The sequence below is a fragment of the Phoxinus phoxinus genome (genome assembly GCF_949152265.1).
Source record: "Phoxinus phoxinus genome assembly, chromosome: 10".
Classification (NCBI taxonomy): Eukaryota; Metazoa; Chordata; class Actinopteri; order Cypriniformes; family Leuciscidae; genus Phoxinus; species Phoxinus phoxinus.
The window spans coordinates 22,302,415-22,321,744 of NC_136885.1; the positions used below are offsets into that span (position 1 = coordinate 22,302,415).

At 39.6% G+C, this 19,330-nt stretch overlaps 1 protein-coding gene and 1 long non-coding RNA gene across 5 annotated transcripts; one reads left to right on the top strand and one right to left on the bottom strand.

Moving 5' to 3' along the window:
- Positions 1–491: 491 nt before the first annotated feature.
- LOC307005776 lies at positions 492–1,933 on the bottom strand. Its single transcript, XR_013799328.1, has 3 exons — positions 1,717–1,933; positions 1,194–1,628; positions 492–1,149 (listed from the first exon to the last, which is right to left on the bottom strand). It is a non-coding gene; the product is annotated as an uncharacterized lncRNA (long non-coding RNA).
- Positions 1,934–3,408: 1,475 nt separating this feature from the next.
- trim33l (tripartite motif containing 33, like) lies at positions 3,409–18,602 on the top strand. Of its 4 annotated transcripts, none has more exons than XM_079626511.1 (17): positions 3,409–3,435; positions 5,399–5,490; positions 5,797–5,935; positions 6,780–6,897; positions 7,067–7,183; positions 11,401–11,515; positions 12,451–12,594; positions 12,862–12,973; positions 13,069–14,858; positions 14,979–15,054; positions 15,136–15,169; positions 15,880–16,009; positions 16,118–16,323; positions 16,479–16,575; positions 16,745–16,813; positions 17,911–18,045; positions 18,205–18,602. In XM_079626511.1, the coding sequence occupies exons 3-17, from the start codon at positions 5,869–5,871 to the stop codon at positions 18,478–18,480; spliced, it is 3,486 nt and encodes a 1,161-aa protein (XP_079482637.1). In that variant the 5' UTR covers positions 3,409–3,435; positions 5,399–5,490; positions 5,797–5,868; the 3' UTR covers positions 18,481–18,602. The 4 variants fall into 4 exon arrangements, 3 of the variants coding, with proteins under 3 accessions (XP_079482637.1, XP_079482635.1, XP_079482636.1); XM_079626509.1 differs by lacking the exon at positions 3,409–3,435 and adding an exon at positions 3,670–4,307; XR_013799367.1 differs by lacking the exon at positions 3,409–3,435 and adding an exon at positions 3,936–4,307 and having other exon boundaries at positions 16,702–16,813.
- The last annotated feature ends 728 nt before the right edge of the window (positions 18,603–19,330 follow it).

The window sequence follows — 19,330 nt, forward strand, 5'->3', positions numbered from 1 at the left end:
AGTGACCTACCTGGACGGCGCGAGGATCCCCCTTGGGCCCCCCTTCAACGAGCCCCCGGCCCGCCACGATCGTTCCTCTCCCTCCATCCCAGGAGGTCCAGCGACGCTCGAACTGCCCTGGCCACAAGAAGAAGTTTTAATTAGGACTTTATTCAATTGACCAATTTTAATACAATAAAGCACTGTCATTCTTTTTATTTCCTTGTCTGTCTGGTCCTTGACACGTTCCTCGAGGTGGTTCCCGGAATCCAGGGGTGGGTGCAGTCTGGCTTGGCCCACCTCGACCTGTGACAGATCTTGGCGTAAGTCGGCAGGGTTACCACCTCGAGTGGAGCGATCAAGGACCTAGAGGGCAGAGAATGGGATCACGTTAGAGCTGACTGACACCGAGTTTGCCTGGCCGAACAGCAGGGGGACCGGGAGAGCACTGGAAGAGTGGCTTGTCGCTGTGCGTTGTTCATCCCGGCTCGAAGCGAGGCGATGGTCTGGGTCCGGGTGTCCCCTAGACTTTACCACCCGGAAGAGTGGGTGCTGGTGGAACCGCACAACGACGGTCCTAAGATGGAGGTGGCCAGAGGATTGGCATCCGCCTAAGGCGGCCGAGTCCGGGTGAGTCCGGAACACGAATCCTTTCCCGATCCATCGTCACCAGTGTCTAGCCCGAGTTATCTCGGTGGAACCCCCCAGCAAGTGCAAGAGCCAGGAGGAGCCAAGTTCAGTCAAGCGGGCCCGACCGTAGTGGAGGTTGCGTTGGCGCAGACGGGGATGCACAGAAGAGAGGCTGGGTATAGGGCCAAGGCCAGAAGAACCTAAACTCCCCACCAAGACCAGAGGAACCTAACTCCCCGCCAAGGCGATCCCAACGGGAGAACCGGGGGTAACCCCCAGCCAGGTATGGAGATTGGGTGTCCGGATCCCGTTCTAGGGACTAGAACGGTTTGGCAGGGGGGTATGTCACGGGGTGACAAAAACCTGAACGGGACTAAGAACTGGTGAAGGCACAGTGAATTTGTTGCCATGGCAGCGAGGCCAATTGCCTGAGTGACAGCAGGTGTGGGGCAATCACAGGGAACGCTGTGAGAGAGACACATATTCAGATGGGGCTTTAAAAGCAGAGAGGAAACAGACTGTGGTGGTTCTCCTCCCCGCCTGGGGTGGTTCTCCTCCCCGCCTGGGGTGGTTCTCCTCCCCGCCTGGGGTGGTTCTCCTCCCGTGTGGTACTGTGTTTGTCAGCGGGTTGTTCTTTTTATTGAAGCTGGACGTGGAGTGGTGAAGATCGAAGCTGAGGACGAGAAAGGAAGGAGTGAAGGATTTGTCAGCGAGGACCTAATGAATATCGTCAGCGGTGGGAAGGACGCAAGTGAGGAGTATTGGATCCGTTGTTTATATGCACTAACACTGAAGTGGAGTGAATTGTTGATCTGTCTCCAACTTCAGTCCTCTCTTGCCGAACGTAACAACCGCTGCACCATCCTTCTGCTTTTCCTGGAGCGAAGTCAAGCCCTGGCCGAAGACAAGATTCGACCTGGTGGGAGAAAGACCGGTGGTGTCCAACCAAGTGGAGCGTCTCGCTCCAAGTGTCCTCTCCATCTGGGGGTCTCCACACGTCCTCCATAGGAAGCATCGGCCTGAAAACGGAAAGGAAGAAGGTACCCCAGCTGAGTGTTCATATACTGTCGCACCGTTAATCCTTGTCATATTGTTCCAGTGACCTACCTGGACGGCGCGAGGATCCCCCTTGGGCCCCCCTTCAACGAGCCCCCGGCCCGCCACGATCGTTCCTCTCCCTCCATCCCAGGAGGTCCAGCGACGCTCGAACTGCCCTGGCCACAAGAAGTTTTAATTAGGACTTTATTCAATTGACCAATTTTAATACAATAAAGCACTGTCATTCTTTTTATTTCCTTGTCTGTCTGGTCCTTGACACGTTCCTCGAGGTGGTTCCCGGAATCCAGGGGTGGGTGCAGTCTGGCTTGGCCCGCCCCAACCTGTGACACAAGTAGAAGTAGGGGAGATGCCTTTAAATCTTAGGAGGTTGAAACTTTCTCTAGCATATTGGGTTAACTTACAGGGGCATGAAATCACACATCCTACAAAATTGGTGTTAGAAGAATGCTGGGAATATGGTCGCATTGTGAACAGTAGTTTTGGATGGAATAGTAATAAAGAGGCAGATTCCATGGGAATCAGTAATATACCTTGCAGCAAAACTGTTAACTTGAGCACAATTCCACCTTGGTTTTTTTGCTACCCTGTAGTTAATCTAGAAGCTAAAAATATAATCAAGACGGGATTGTATCAAAGTGTACAGCAGTAGAAGTAGTGTATGATGATATAGTACACATATTTACAGATGCATCCAAAGAACCAGCAGGTAAAACAGGGGTGGCTGTATACGTTCCCAAATATAATGTTACAATACAAAAAAGAACCTCAAATCACCTCTCAATCTTCTCTGCAGAGATGATGGCCATCATACTGGCACTACAGTGGGTAGAAGAAGTGAAGCCATATAAATCTGTTATATGTTCGGACTTTATGTCTTCCCTAACTAGCATCCAGACTGGGAAATCTGCATGCAGACAGGATCTTTTAGATGAAGTTCATCAGATGATTTTCAGGATAACTCAACAGAAGCTAGTAATACATTTCACTTGGGTTCCAGCGCACACAGGTATTGAGGGTAATGAGAAAGCAGACGAATTGGCAAAAGAAGCACTTAAAGCAGAACAAGTAAGTACAGGTTACACTCAGTAAATCAGAATTGAAAACAAAAATTAAAGATGGTATTCATAAACTCTGGCAAGATAAATGGGATAAGGGGGAAAAAGGTAGACATTTGTATGGTATTCAACAGACTGTAACAGTTAAAAAGATAAGCTCACTTTCACGACAGGAGGAAACCTGGTTCACCAGGCTAAGGTTAGGACATACAGGATTGAACAGCGGCCTACATCTAATAGGGAAACATGAGACAGGAATGTGCCCATATTGTACGGAAACAGAAACCGTGAAGCATGTACTTCTGACATGTAGGCAGTACTCTGAAGAGAGAGAAATAATTAAGAGGGTAACTAAGAACTCTGTTACTTTGAGCAACCTGTTAAGTCTACCTGGAACACAGTCTACAACCAAAGCAGTGATAGAGTTTCTTAAAAAAACACAAATAGCAAGAAGACTTTAGCCCTTTTTTTTTTTTTTTTGGAGGAAGAGCTGAGGTTGAAGCTGACGCTTGGGCTCTGATCCTCTGGGATGTACATTTTATTTATTTTAAATTTTATTTGTAGTTTTGCACTTCCCAATGTGATCACACCTCAGTCCAGTAGATGGCGGTAATGCACAAAGTTTGCAAGCTGCCAATAAAATTCACAGAAGAAGAAGAAGAAGATGTTGGTGCCAGCTGATCCTAATTTGAATGAGTTGGTAACATATGGGGTTAGTTGGAATAGCAAAAACATCGTTGTTTGGTTTAAGACAAATGTACAAACCTTTAAAGTAACTTTTTCATGCATGTGCTATGATACACCATCAATAAACTGGTAGGTAACAAATCATAGACTGTAAAAAATAAATACGTTTACGTTTCAAGTCATAACGCCACAAAAATGTTGACTTCCAAACTGACGGGTAAAGTGCTATAAAGTTGTTCCTTAAGCGTTTCCTTTACTTATATTCAAATTGAAAACACACGAAAATGTCTCATTTCGAATACTGCGTCTTCCGGAGGCTGCATATTGAGGAGCTGCTTATTTTCAGTAAACTGACCTCTACATTCCACAGTCATTAAGAAATTACAACAATTTATGCTTCACTAAGATTAACGGTCAATTTTAAAATGGTTACTGTACTGAAATAAGAGATACTTTACGGATTACGACGCAGCCTTCGAAATGAGACTTTTGTTTTGTTAAAATGAACGAGACTACGCCCACTATAGGGGGAACTGATGAATATTCCATGAGGCCCCGCCTCACGCAACAGAAGAGTGTTAGGAAAGACCCAACGGCATAGATGTAACGTTACTACAATCACAGGGTCAACGCGTCGAGTTTCCCTTAAGGCTGTATATTTTGTATGGTGTTACACGTCTTTTTTTACATTAATAATTATCAAGCAACAGATGTTTACCCCTGACCAAACAGGGCGTCTAGCGTCGCCCCTTCTGGATTTAGGAGAAACGGTTTGCGGATCCTGCGCTGTTTGCAAACTAGATCTAAACTCTTCTGCAGACTCCAGACTTCTGCCCTGTCTGCATACAGTTTGTAATACTTGCCTTGCGAAGATCTGCACAGATGGAGCCGCACAAGGTACGAACTAGCTTGTAACTAGCGGTCACATTATGATTGTTTTTTATTGGGGCGCTCGCAAAGGTCCAACTCTGCACGTGACGTTTTTAAAATCGCGTTGAACTGCAGGCTCAAACAGTCGCGTGAAGTAAGGTTTAATTGACTGACTGTGTAAGTTACTGTAGTCCCGACGATTATCAATTATTATTTAAGGTGTCTCAAAGTTAAAAGCTAGGGTTTGGGCCAGGTCGTGCTCCTCATGGGGGGCCAGATGACAACTTCCCCCGATATAGCCTAAGGTTTGTTATCGACATAAACAAACATTTCACATAATATGTTTGTAAATAAAAGTATTTAGGTGACATTGGCAACATTAAATTACATTTTATGAACACAGTAATTATAATGATCTTAAAATCGACTGAAATCGCTTGCTTCGTCACTGACGCAAACTTTCAGGAAGTTACGCTAGGTTTAACGTTATAAAGTGTGATTTATATTTGGACATCCGTTTGACACATTCGCGAAAATTAATTGGGCCCCGAGCACCGATGGTGAGAGGACCCTATTGGAATTGCTCTGTTTATTATATTCTATGATTCTATGTCTAATGCATTAATATGTTGTCTTTGCTTAGAACAAAGCGAACTTTTTTTTATATCAATTTAGCCTTACAAATCCATATTTTTTAAACCTTTCTCATTATGACATCTCACAAAATGTAAAAATGTTGCTAAAATGTCTCTTTCATGACACAAACCTCTTTTTTATCGAATGTACATTATATTTTTTTTAAATAAAATATAGGAGTGTAAACATTTTCGGGAATGTCAAACGACTGTGAAATCTAAAACTAACGTTAACTGAACCGCAGTTCAAAGGGCTCCAACGTTTACTTTTTTTGTAAAAAAAAAAAAAAAAAAACTTTCTTTAATGACATGACAGTGTCGTCACTACACGTGGAATATTACTTGCAAGCACTTTTCATTTGGATGTAATTTTATTATAGTATTCTACTCTAATAAACAACTTTTTGTGTGATTTTGTGGCTTGCTAAACAGCAGTAACATGGGTTTAGTGTTTCTGAGACTTTTGTGTCTTTCTCTGTCTAGATTGTCCATTATGTGCTCAGGCCTTTTGTTTGTCCGAGGTCACAGAATGTTCCCTTTTTGAAGATGCATCTAATAATAACAAGGCTCCCAAGGTAAGAGTGCATAGATTTTGGAAAACATTACGATTATGAGAAAAATGGTACATTCATCAGCTGGGAAAAAAAGAAATCTGAAAGTGATTCCAAGAATATCTTTCCTCTGTGTCATTATCGTTATATTTGTGGTGTGGAGTTCATTTTCCTATTCTCTTAGAAATAGAACAATTACAAGTTTATAGAGAATATCCTTGTTGTGAAGGGCCTTAATTGGCACAAAGAATTCCAGCACTGACATAAAGGAGGTTTCCTCTCTGTCTTCCATTGTAAACCTTCATTCAAGATTTTAATCAATCTTTGCAGTGTGCCGGTTGCGAAGAGAGTGAGGTTAGTGGATGGTGTGTCCAGTGTGATGAGGCCCTGTGTTTGGACTGTATGTCTGCCCATCGCAGGGTAAAAGTGACCCGTGACCATGAAGTCACACCCAAAAAACCACCCACAGGTTAGATTTGCTTTCTATGCATGCTTTTATTATTCTTTATTTTTTATTTGGATCACCATTAGCTTCCACAAAGTGGTTGCTAATCTTTTTGGGGTCCACACAATCAAACAAGACAAAAACATACAGGAAAAAAAAAAGAAAAAGAAATAATTACACTAATCTAATCATCAAACTATACATCTTAGCAGTAGCAGCACATCAAACATACAACATGCATTTACATATTTGTAAGCATATCTTACTTTGTCTTCTAAGTACACGCGTGCTTTTACTTTTGTGTATGTTTATTGGAACCTTATTCCAAGCAACAGAACCTCGATAAAGCACAGTTTTTTTTCATGGAATTTGTGGACAAGCTAAAAAGAGTTGATTCTTACTCACTTGACGCGTTCCATAGTCATGTCTAAAACCCACATATACGTTTTTATATAGGCTTTTCAGAGAAGAAACAGGGTGCATGATACTTGATTACCTTATAAAAATATACCAGCAGTCGTAAATGTAGTTTATCCTTCACTAACAGCCATGATAATTTTCTATGCATATCAATAACATTGGCCTGAAATGGATAATGAAGCACTAACCTAGCTGCTCTGTTCTGAGCCAGAAAGTTTTTCTCAGATGCACTTGACCATATCATTGGGCAGTACTCAAGATGTGATAAAACTAACGATTGCACCACATCTTTTAAAACTTAAGATGGAAGAAACACTGAACATTTCCTGGCCACAGCTATACCTTTTCCCATATTGCTTACTATTTAATCTATATGTTCAGACCAAGACTAACACCGCTATAAACTTCTGTGCATTTTCAGATCTGTTCTGTTGTTTCTTTTGTTCAGGTTGGGTACAGAGAAGACGCTGTCCCTCACACACTCAGGAGAGCTTGAGGTTCTTCTGTCTTGTTTGTGAAGAGCTCACCTGTAAAGACTGTCAGCTGATCACTCATAGAGGCCACAGGTATAGTTCAAATCAACCTCTCAGATCAGTGCATGTGAAGATTAAAAGATCACTATATGGATGTTTTTAGCATTTTTAAGTACCGGTAATTGATTCTTATTTATTTATTTGGCTTTAATATATTTTATTTATTCCTGTTCATGTATTTACATGTCCATCTATATGTCAGTTTTGTGCAGCAGGAGGAAGCTGTGGGATCTCAGAGACAGCTACTGCAGAGTTTGTTGGACTCCATCAGACGTCAAAAAGTGACAGTCAGCAGCAGCCTGTTGCTCCTACAGGCAAGGTAAGTGAATAGGGCCATGCGAGCTGACATATTTTAACTGAAAAAATGTATGCTTTTTATCTAAATCTGTCAACCGTACACCAATTGAAGGAACAATCTGTCATGAAAAAACTGGACTTACTTTGTCTTATTCAATTGTTGCATCTTGTCTCAACCAAATTTCTTAAAGATCATTTTATAATCTGTGTGGATTAATTTACTAATACAATCTACATGCTAAAGTGAATCAGTGTTTGCTGGAATTTCCCGCATTATAAGTGGGAGACCTGCGGGAATTATTAAATGATGCGCGATACCCGCAATCCCACGCCGAAATTCGAGCCCTGTTACACACTTGCAGACTTTGTAAATGGTTATATAAAAAGCTTGGCATCATACATTTTACAACTAAAGCCAATTCACACTGCACCAACAGACACAGAACAACGCGCTCAATCGCCAGATTACAGTATGTCCCTTCTTAGACATTCCACATCCAGACAAACGCCGATTTAACATGTTTGGCGAAAACAATCAATGGAAACAGACACCGACGGGGTAACACACTGATCCATCAAAAACCCACCGAATGTGTCTGTCTGTCTGTCGTCGGTATCTGTTCCCGAACACAACAAACTCTTGCAGAAACATGCTCCTCATTGCTAGCAGATGCATGACAAATTAAAACAACATGCATTCTAAAACCGGCTCAAAATATAACATTTTTGATATCCACCAACTGGATTGATTCAGATTCTGAAGCAGAAAAAAGTCTGTGTCTGCCTATCATAAACTAAAGGCTTTTTTTCCGAAAACTCTGACTACCCAAAATCTGCAGACTGGCTCTGACTTTCGGCAACTAGTGTCGACTCCTCCAGATTGTAAATCGGTGCAATAATTTTGCCAAATGTTGTATAGTGTTAGTGTATTCCAACCTTAAGATGCTTGCATCAAACCATCTTCTATAACAAATATATTATAGTGACTTCTTATCTCCAAAGATAAGTCCAATAACATACATTTATAATGCGTCAAAATCATTTACTTTACATTAACTTGAATTTTCTTCAAATCTTTAATGTGAACTTACATTAACTTGAATTTTCTTCAAATCTTTAATGTGAACTTCCTTAAAAGTAAAAAAGACTCAGTATCTATTTTCAGAAATCTGATCAGAAAGTGATAATAGCCTACCTATTACAGATTTAAACAGATCCTGCCCTTGAAATGCAATAACAAGTGGTCACAAGAGACACATTTGAGTTGTTAGTACCAGATGTAAATGCCTATCTGCCTCTAGCCTGACAATGTTTAACTGGTACTCTCGAGATACCAGGTGTAAACGGGCCTTTTATGCAAAAGGACAGTGGTAAGGAGAAAAAGAAAAAAAGAGTGTGAGCACCAGGATAGGTGTTAATGGCAGATCAAAGCGGACCCAACAGTGAATAGAATTAATCACTTTACATCCTGGTAACGTATAGTCACTAGAAACATTACTGACACGGTAGTATTCCACAAAAACTATAGTATGCGTTTTCTCAATAACTCATTGTGATGGATTTTTTAATCATAACTAACATTTATTTTTCTAGCAAGAACAACATTCATATGCTTTTGAATCTTAAATGTTTCCAAACCCTTTGATCGAAAACTCGTGACTTTGAGTGTGTGAGTGTATAAATAACAAATGGGGGGAAAAAAACTAGACAGATGTCAAGGTTTTTGCTGGTGGGATTCTCTCTGAAATTTATCCGAGATCCTCTGGCCGTGATTAAAGCATATTCAAAGGCATTGTCTGAAGTCTGTCGATTATTATTGTTGCTTAGCAAGTTAGTTAGGGGAACAAGTTAGGGTTAGGAAACTCGAAGCAAGTTGTCAATTGTAGAAGCAGTGCTAGAATATAAAGATTAAAGGGAAGAGACGTCGTCAAACTCGAAGCCCATTGTCGACTTTAGACGCAGAGTATAAAGATTATTAAGTGTCGACTGTAGACGCTTGGGTGTCGATTGGAGATGCCCCAGGTAATTGGGTGTCAGGTACTTAAGGAGAAAAATCTACAACACTCATCAAAGCTGTTTTTGAGAGAAATTCACTTGTAATATACAGTCAGGCCACTCAGTGGTAAAAAGCTAGTTTATTTATCTCTGATTGCAAGCTTCTACAGTTGAATGGGTATCATGCATGTATATGTTAAAACAATCAGTAATCAATGAACTTTATGTGATTATGATTGGTGAATTCATATATTTTCCACAAATCTATAAAGTAAAGCAAAACCTCTGCTCTGCCAAGGTCAAAGAGCCATAACTGGCTAATTCAGAGAGAAAACACAGAACGCTTATCTTATCTCTAATGCAAGCCTTTAAGAGTGGGTAAAGAAACACACAGCATATCCTCGTAAACCAGTAAAAGCCTGATTTTCAGTCACTTGTCAGATAAACACGCATACCAGTTGCTGTTATGAGCCAGTTTTGCATTACAAAAGGAAAGCAAGCATCCACAAAGGTTGCTTCCATTTATGAAGTTTATAAACATCTAATATTAATGTCACTTCTGAAATCCAAACATTCAGTTGTGTTTTACATTTCACAGTGCAATATTAAAGGTAGGGTAGGCAGGATTTGTCTAAAAAACTTTCCCCCAAATTTGTTTAAACTGTCTTTATATACCAAATAATTAAAATGTAAGCACTCTGAAAAAGAGAGTATAAAAATCGAGTGTCTGTAGTCCTCTCAGGCCTGCAATAAACACAGCTACTTATTTCCATTCGGGACGAATGAAATGATTGGCTGAGTGACTGTCACTCTCCCTCGCTACCATGGCTACCACCCCTGCCGCTACAGGAACTGCCCACATGCGCGCACCCGTTTGACTCGAGGAGGGGAAGAGGCACGGAAGCTAGGAATAATCACAATTATGGCAGAGAAAGAGCAGTCAAAATTCCCAGTACCTGCATTTACAGTCAGCGAAGGCAAACAAGGCAAGGACCTGTCCTTGAGCCGATGATGCGGTAGGCTACTTGTCTCTGGAGTGTAGTCCTCATCAGAGTCAACAGTGCTTTCATCGTGGAAGCTCTTAGATGCAAAACACTGTATATGTTATGAATCTTACTCAACATTCACTCACCTTCCTCCAGCTGAGCGGTCGCCATCGCGCGTTTGTGTTTTGGGGGCGTGGTTTTGGAAGGAGCCCAGAAGGGAGGGGGTGGGAGTGAATGGAAATAAGTAGCTGTGTTTATTGCAGCCCTGAGAGGACTACAGACACTCGATTTGTATACTCTCTTTTTCAGAGTACTTAAATTTTAATTATGTATTGGTATATAAAGACAGTTTAAACAAATTTGGGAAAAAGTTATTTAGAAAAATCCTGCCTACCCTGCCTTTAAGAGTATGGATGTGAAAGAGGATCACACAGCACTCTTTTTCGACTTTGTCAGCTCCATCAGCCGGAAACCGAAGCTTCCCCATTGATTAGCAGACCATCACCTGCTGTTAGCATTCCACTGACTCCCATTCATTTTGGCGTCACTTTGACAGCGAATAACTTTACATCTGAGGCGTTTAAATACTCTATTTGTCCATTATTTATTTCTAAAGAAACATGACAATGTATAAAAGGCTCCATTACCTTGTATCTTACGTTATAGCCCCGTAGAGGTAGTTTTTGTAAAAATAGGCTAACGATTGTCATAACCACTCGTCTCTCCGTCGCACAGTAGAGAAATTACATTATAGGCAGGCCGAGAAGCTTGCAGGCAATCGGGGGGATGTGGAGGCATAAAGTCAAGGGAGAAGCCCATAGAGAGTCATAAAGTTGATCCTGCTGCTAGCTCATGGACAGCTAATACTCACACTCTCCGTCTCTGCAAGATTCGGAAGGGAATTATTCAGATTTCTCTCGGCACAGCTACTAGAAGACTTACAACTGTCAGACAGGTTGCTCACGTCACATCTACGTCGTCAAGCTCAGTTTAAGCCTGCGCAGTACGCCCAGCTATCAGGAAGTGAGTGCTTTTAATTGACTTCACTTTTTTCTGTTGAAACCTATGGGGTCGCTCTGTCCATTTCTTATACTGTCTATGGTCAGCTCCCTGACCACTGCAGGACAATAACAGTTAGTTTGTAGCATGTGCTCACATCCAAAGTTGTATTATAATGGGTTTGCTTTACAGACATTTCCTGTTTTATTATCTTGTCTGTGTATAATTGTGCTATTGAGAATATTTTATTCTTTATTAGATTACAGGACATTGAGGATCTAAAAGTAGCTGCAAAGAAGATGTTGAGACAGGTGGTCCACTCTCTTTATCAGGCTCTGGTACTGAACGCTACGCAGGTCTTAAAGGAGATAGAGGTAAGAATTTATTGCGCAATTTGCTAAAACTTCATTGTTCATAATTTTAATTTTTCCCTAAAAAGGTAAATGATGAATATTTGGCAAACTTCACATATTTCAAAATGTCTTTTCTATCTCAATTATTACAGCATGTAGCTTCAGTAATTATAATAACTGGCCATCTATTCAGATGATTAATTTGAGAATCAATCAGTTTTTTTATTTCATCAAAGCCCATTCATCAAACAAAAAATGCACACTCATTTATACTTTGCAGAATATATGAAAATAACATGAACCACATGGTTATCTCCGATTTGATTGATTACACTTGGCAGATATTTTCCCATTGTTATGCATTTCCAAAAGTCTAGACTAATTAATCGAGACCGATTTAGTTATAGTATTCATTTGTTCCTTCTATGGCTGTTTTTAGATGCACTTTTAACCTTCCTAGAACCTGCAGAGTACATTTTAGCATTTCACATTTCAATGTAAGCATGTAACTGTTAAGAATATAAAATAGGAATTAAACAAAACTAATAAATAAATCATCATTTCCATCTTCCTTAAAAGCACTTTCACTATACTCTCAATCAAAGAATTTCCATCACATCATAAACACTAATAGTCTTTTTCACCATTTCAATCTTTCTGTCTAAAAGATTCTGAGCTACAGTAAAGGCTGTATGTTGGTATCAAAATAGTACCTGATATTTCTGTGTTTTTGAAAGGGCACATTTATCTGAGAAAGCCAAGAAAAGTTCTTACTCTCCCTGAGAAATACCCACATACCTTATTATTAACAGAAAGCACTCAGCAAAAAGAACCGGACTTTCCCAACAGAACAATGTCCCATTTCTTTTGTGTGACTTGCGTCTTATAAGCCCCCAATCCTGTTCCGGAACCTCAAATCTGTAACACTTACTACTTTGTGCATGTTTAATTTTAAGGCCCTGTATGCAGAGGAGGGGAAATGTTTATTGGAGCGGAAGACATCTCTGAACAGGCTGGAAGGCTGTCAGGACTACATAGTAGCTTTTATTGAAAAGATCCTAAGCACAGAGGGCCATTGCTTCCTAGTCCACAAAAAAAGAGTAAGCCTTTTTGTTTCATGCTTATTCATTAAATATCGTAAGATATCTAAAACTTCATACTGATTATGTTCAAGACTTTCCACCTTAGATTTATATTGTTTAGGATACTATTAGCTCCATGTTTTGAGATGAGGAACTTACATTTGTATATGCATCTGATTTATGTGACCACTTTATGACCATGTGTCATATTTGTGACCAAAACTGGCTCCCATTCAGATCCTGAGTGCAGATCCCCTTGCTATATTTTGTGTGTCTCCAACTCAGATTGAGACCCAGGTGAAAAAGCTTCTGTCCCAGGAGACACGCACCCCTGAGACCATGATTAAACTGCATGTTCAGCTTCAAAATGATATCTGTCAGTACATCATCAAACTTGGTACATAAAACCTTCCACTTTTTTTACTAATTAAAAGTATTTACATTTTATAAAAGTCTATTCATTTAACATTATTTTCCTTTTTTTCTACCCAGGATTTATGAAGATTAGAAAGATTCCTGTTCCTTTAACCTCTCTGAGAACTGGTTCCACTCAGTCAAAGTCTATGGAAAGCTTAAATCCAAACTCTGTAGTAACTGCCACGGTTGCTCATCCTATACAGGCCTCGTCAAGTGTTGATGCACAGGTTCAGGGTGAATGTGCTGTTAACGATCCTGCACTGCGTTCCAGTGCTTCCGCACAGACTGCACAAATGAACCAGGCTCTTATGAGTTTGCCTCATCCATCTCAGCCCAGCCAGCCATCTCAGTCTAACCAGGCCACAACCCGCTCTTCATGTATTAATGTTGCCTCATCTCAACTAAATCAATCTAAACGTACCTCTTCAGAACTTCAGAGATCATTATCTTCCTCACCACAGTCTGTCCAAGTCCTGTCCCAGGATGTCAATCCTGGGCAATCCATGCATGATTACAGTCCCTCATCACACGGTGTCCCAAATTTTCTTCCGTCTGCTCACAAAACTCAAACGAATCCTCATCCATCTTCTAATTTTCAACCTCGTCTTCCACTCACAAACTACACAGCGTCTCAAATGAACAATATTTCCAAGTTAGCCAAGAGTAGGAAGACCTCGACCTTACACTATTACCCTTCCATTGCCCACTCAATGCCAGTTAACAACCAAACACCCATACCAACTCATCCAACACCAGTCAACATCCAAAATCCCATCCCAACTCATCCAATACCATCCAACAATCAGACACCCCAACGGACTTATTCAATACCAGCCAACAACCAAACTACATTACTAACTCATCCAATACCAGCCAACAACCAAACACCCCTACTGACTCATCCAATACCAGACAACAACCAAACATTTGTACAAACTCATCCGATACCAGCCAACAGCCAAACACCTGTACGAACTCATCAAATAGCAGCCAAAAACCAAACACCCATACTACCCCAACCAATACCAGCCAACAACCAAACACCCATACTACCCCAACCAATACCAGCCAACAACCAAACACCCGTACTAACCCACCCAGTTTCAAACATGCCAACTGACACCCAAACACTTATACTGACCTATCCAATACAAACCAGATTCCTGGGACCCGTGCATTCTTTTGCAGCACAACCAAATATTCCTTTAGCTGTTCTTTCTACCATAAACGCTCATTCTTTAAATGATGTTATTGCAATCTCTAATGTCCACTCTGTTGAACATTCCAATTGTGGGATGAATCATTGTTCCCATAACCCTTGTGCACAGAATACCACCAGTCCAACCTTTAAAGCCATCCCAAGCACAACTAGTTTGTCTTCTCTTCCTGTAAACCCAATAAGTTCTGCTCCCATTAGTGGCAACGACACCTTCTGGTGTAAGAGAGACACCTACAATTATGCTAACCTCCCAGTCAAGGCTTTGGCTGACTCCGTCTGTGAACAGGACGCAGGTGTGAGCAGCACGAATTTCACTTATACGGATCATTCGGAGAGCAACTTGCCCACTTCCACTGTGTCAGAGACAGATCCCAAAGAATCTTCACCAGATCCTACCCATTCCTCTGGCCCACCCAAACTTCACCAGGACTCTCTCTCCACCACCACAGGGAAATATTCAAGACAAGCTCAAGACGATCAGTCATTCACAGAGAGCGACTCTAGACTAAAACACTGGAGCGTTGGCATGCCAAAAACTTTTCGTCAGCTTGTAGAATCAACATGCACACCTGTCAGCTCAATAGACAATCAGAACACCACACCTCCAGCAAATTCAACTCCATGTGGCACATCAGAGGACAACCAGGTAAAAAAAACAAACATTTATCAAGCATTGGAGGTTGATAAATGTTTTTTTTTTTTTTTACAAACAGGAGTATTGAATGTTAGAGATCTGTTTCATTCAAAAGTTTTCTTTTCATACCAGACGGTGACATGTGACAAGACTGTCCAACGGGATTTTGACCACACAAAGGAAAAAGAGGAAGAAAAGGAATCTGCAGGTGATTTTATTCCGCTTTTGTTTGCAAAAGTATAGTGATTGTTTGTTTTCCTCACTCTTTTTTTTTTTTTTTGTCTTTTAGTGCTGTTGGAACAATTCAAGAAACAATTCAAGAGGTGAACTATAAGTCCATATGCCATTGGTCCATATATACTGTAGTATAAAGCTGCTTCAAAGTTGGATCTAAAGTGTTTATTTGCGTCCTGTCTGCATCGCAGGAGTTATTAACCTCATTTAGGTTACATTTACTAATATGCCAAAACATTTATTCTGCAAAAGATCTAACAAAAATTATTTTGGTTGTAATAACTATTAATAATATTATTAATAGTATTTTATACTACCGATCAAATGTTTGGGATCTGCAAGATTTCTTTTTTATTTATTATTAAATACGTGAAATAGTATTACAATTTAAATGAACGGTTTCTGTTTTAATATATTTTAAAATGTATTTTAAAAATGTAATTAATTTGTTCCTGTAATGGTAAAGCTGAATTTTTAGCAGCTATCACTCCAATCTTTAGTGTCACATGATCTTTAAGAAATTGTTGCCAAAATGTTTATAAAAAAAAAAAAATTGGAAACAGATAATTTTTCAAAATAACTATTTGATATTTTTTTTTTTTTTTTTTTTTAAAGAACAGCATTTATTTGAAATCTTTTTTGTAACATTTTAAATGTCTTTACTTTTATTTTTTTAAATGTAGCGTGTCCTTGCTGAATGAAAATGTTAATTTCTTTAAAAAAAAAAAATCTTACTGAGCCATTGGTAGTGTATACATTTATTTATTTGACTGGTCACCACTGGTTTCTATCTAAATAGGTTTCCACGCGTATCTCTGGTGCGCCTGCCCATTTCTCTGCTTCCATGTGGGCAGCCACTCCCAGAGTTCCACCTTACTACAGATATCTCTAGAGACCACACCATAGTGCAGGAATCCCAGGGAGGACAGGTAAGGACTCTGTAAAGCTGGACAGACTACATGTGTGACTAATGATAGCCTACAGCCATGATAGTTCCAGTCCACAGCTATTCTCAATTGTGCCCTGTTCTTCCCCAGATTAAGCAGGTGTGGAGATGGCATGAAGATCCAATACCATCTAGAGCCTCTTCCTGCTCTATATTGCAAAGCAGCAACAGCTCCCCGGCATCTGACGTTCAATTCTGTGCAGTGTGTCAGTCTGCAGGAGCTGCTCTTCTGTGTGTGAAATGTGGATGTGCTTTTCACTCTGATTGTCACATCCCACCAATCCTCACAAAATCTTGGTGAGACCAGGAATTGTATAAAACTGAATTTAATTACAATTCTTGAGTAGCTATGATAAGACTTTGGAGTATGTTAAGCTTGTGCATTTAAGAACAATAACAGTGTTTTCTCTGTCCACTGTTTGAGTCTTGGTGTATATCTTTCTCTCTTGCAGTGAGGATTGGGTGTGTTTGCTGTGTGAGGATTTAAATGAGACAGTGTATGGCAGTGAGGAGATGAGGACGTCCAGTCTGAGTCTACAAGATCAAAGAGTGAGACCACCAGCCCGAAAGGATCTACACTCATAGTTACACTTGCAACACTTTTAAGGATATTTAGGAGAGGATTGTTGTTTAGCATAGAGTTTCATGCCACAACTCCCATCTCTTGTCCTGCAGTGATATAAAGTCACACTGATGTAATGTCATCCATTCTGTTCAGAAGTGTGAGAAGCTTCTCCTTAGTCTCCTGTGTGATGAGAACAGATGCCTGCTCTACAGCGTCACCAAGGTAAATGCACGGTGCATGTAGTATTTAGCAAATCCGTGTTTTAATATTAAGATGTGAAGTCACAAATACTGATGGTATTCCAGACAATATCACAATGATATTATTATAAGGATATTTCAGACAGTTTAGTGAATGACAAATTAGAATGTACAAGATAAAGGCAAGGAAGATTTGCTTAAGATATGCCGAATTTTTAGACATGTAGTCTTTGTATTCATGTTGGTTTTGAAAACTTTTATATTTTCAACAAAAGTTTAAATTTAAAGTACATTTAAATTTACTGTTAATTTACTCAGGCCATCCAAGATGTGTCTTTTTTTTTTTCCCTTCAGTAGAAATCTAAAGAAGATTATTAGCTGAAACCGTGGTCCTTGATTCACATAATGCAAGCCAATGGCTAGTCACTTTGAGAAAAATAAAATAAAAACCCCGACAGGCAAAACAAAATTAATTCCCTTGGCTCCTGGCGATACATTGAGGTCTTATGAAGTGAAATGATCAGTCTGTGCAAGGAACTGAGCATTATTTACAGCATTATTGCCTGTAATCCACAGCCTCGGCAAACGGTCCTGAGCATGTTCATGGCAGTATCGCATATTTAGCTTCATAAGACTCGATGTGTCGTCAGGAGCCTCTGGTATTAATTTGGGTTTTCCCTGTCTTTTTCTTTTTACTCTCAAATGATGGTATCCATTGACTTGCATTACATGAATCACAAAGGACCATGGTTTCAGCTGACATAATATGAGATATTAATAGACTTACTGACCTTGACACACAGTCATGTCAGTCTTCATTTCCTTATTTTTCCTGCATGTTTCAGCATGTCACACCACATGATTTTATTTGCACCACATTTAAAAATAAAAATAAAATTCACCACAGAAATAATTTTTATTAAGTATATTCAAATAGAAAACTACATATTATGGGTTTCTTTGAAATAATGTAATTAATATGTATTCTTTCTTCATGCTCATCATAGTAAAGGTGTAATACAAGTCATTGTATGTACGAATTGTATTTGGATGTTTTTTTGAACAAATTAATAGATCCGGGCGAAAAATGATCTTATGAGCTGTGCTTTGTTTTTAAAGAATCACTCAAAAACTGCCGAATTCGATATAATACTCAGCCGAATCCTGGGGACAAGGAAGCCGTCTTATCGGACTGCTGCTGAACTGGTGTCAGATGTTTGGACTCTTTTTGACATCTTGATGATGAACTCTGAGGTAAACCGATGCCATTCAGCTTATCACATTCATGTGTAATTTAACTGGCAAGCTTCTTTGTAGTTCAAAACATTAGCTGAAATACTACAGCTGTATACCTTTTAATCATTGAATTGATTGTTATATAATAGTGATGTGCTATTTTGGTTATTTATACAGAGGAAAAACATGATTGTCAAACTTCAAGAATCTTTCCAGCAACAGCTGAGTGAAACTTTTGGGAAGAGCCTTCATGCTTCTCTTTTGAAATACTCCAGCAGCGAGGATCCAATAAATACTTTAGAGACAGAGACTCAAAAAGAGAAGCACAGAAACACTTTGAAACGCATGAGAGAGTTTTTCATGGAAAACTGTGGTACAACACCAAAGAAATCCTGCACTGATAAAAGCGAGGAGAGAGATGGCTGTGGGAACACTTCAGCTGGTGAACATTGAAGTGTCTACGTCATTGCTTTTGAAACCATACATTTATATCACTCTATTTATTGTAGTACTGTAGTTTGTTTATTTACCTTTGCCTTGAAGTAAAATGTCCATTAAACAGATTGTTTATTTAATTTGTCACATTCTTTCACTGCTCATGGGGGGTTGCTATTATAAACATTATTGTTCAATGTTACGCAGCTGTGATGCCAGCAGAGGGCGCGAGGACACTTTGTTTGGTCGATTGATGTAAGTGTGGTTTTTGTGCTATGGACCACTTATGCTACGGACATTAATGTCTGTTCGTAAAACTTGCAGAGGAAAGACATTACTAGGATTTTTGATAATAAATCAAGGGGTAAGGTCATAAATATAACCCAGGTATAATTATGAAGCATGCCATTATCATAGATAGACACTCAAAACAACCCTCTATCAAACAGCAGAACAATTCAACAGCTGCAATAATGTGAAATATCAGAGAACATATTTAATTATCACATTGAAATTGTTGGTTTAATTTAACTCTGTTTAGATTATCATATTTTAAATATGCAATATTTTTACATGAGTAGCAAAAGTTTAAAGTTTTGTTCAAAATAAATAAAATATATTTTTACCTTCATATAACAAAAGTCTAAAACTCAGTTTTAATAATAATAAAAAGTCTCTGTTTGGGATATATAATAGTAAACAATTTTATCCTGAATGGTTTGTCATAAAAGGATTTAAAATCGTGTGTTTTGCTCTGTGCGAACAAAACAAGCAGATGGCTCTTTGGGGAAATTTTCGAGGGCAGTATTATGAGTTTTGTCAAAGAGAAAACACTTGGTATAAATAAATCTCTTGTCCTGGCGCTACT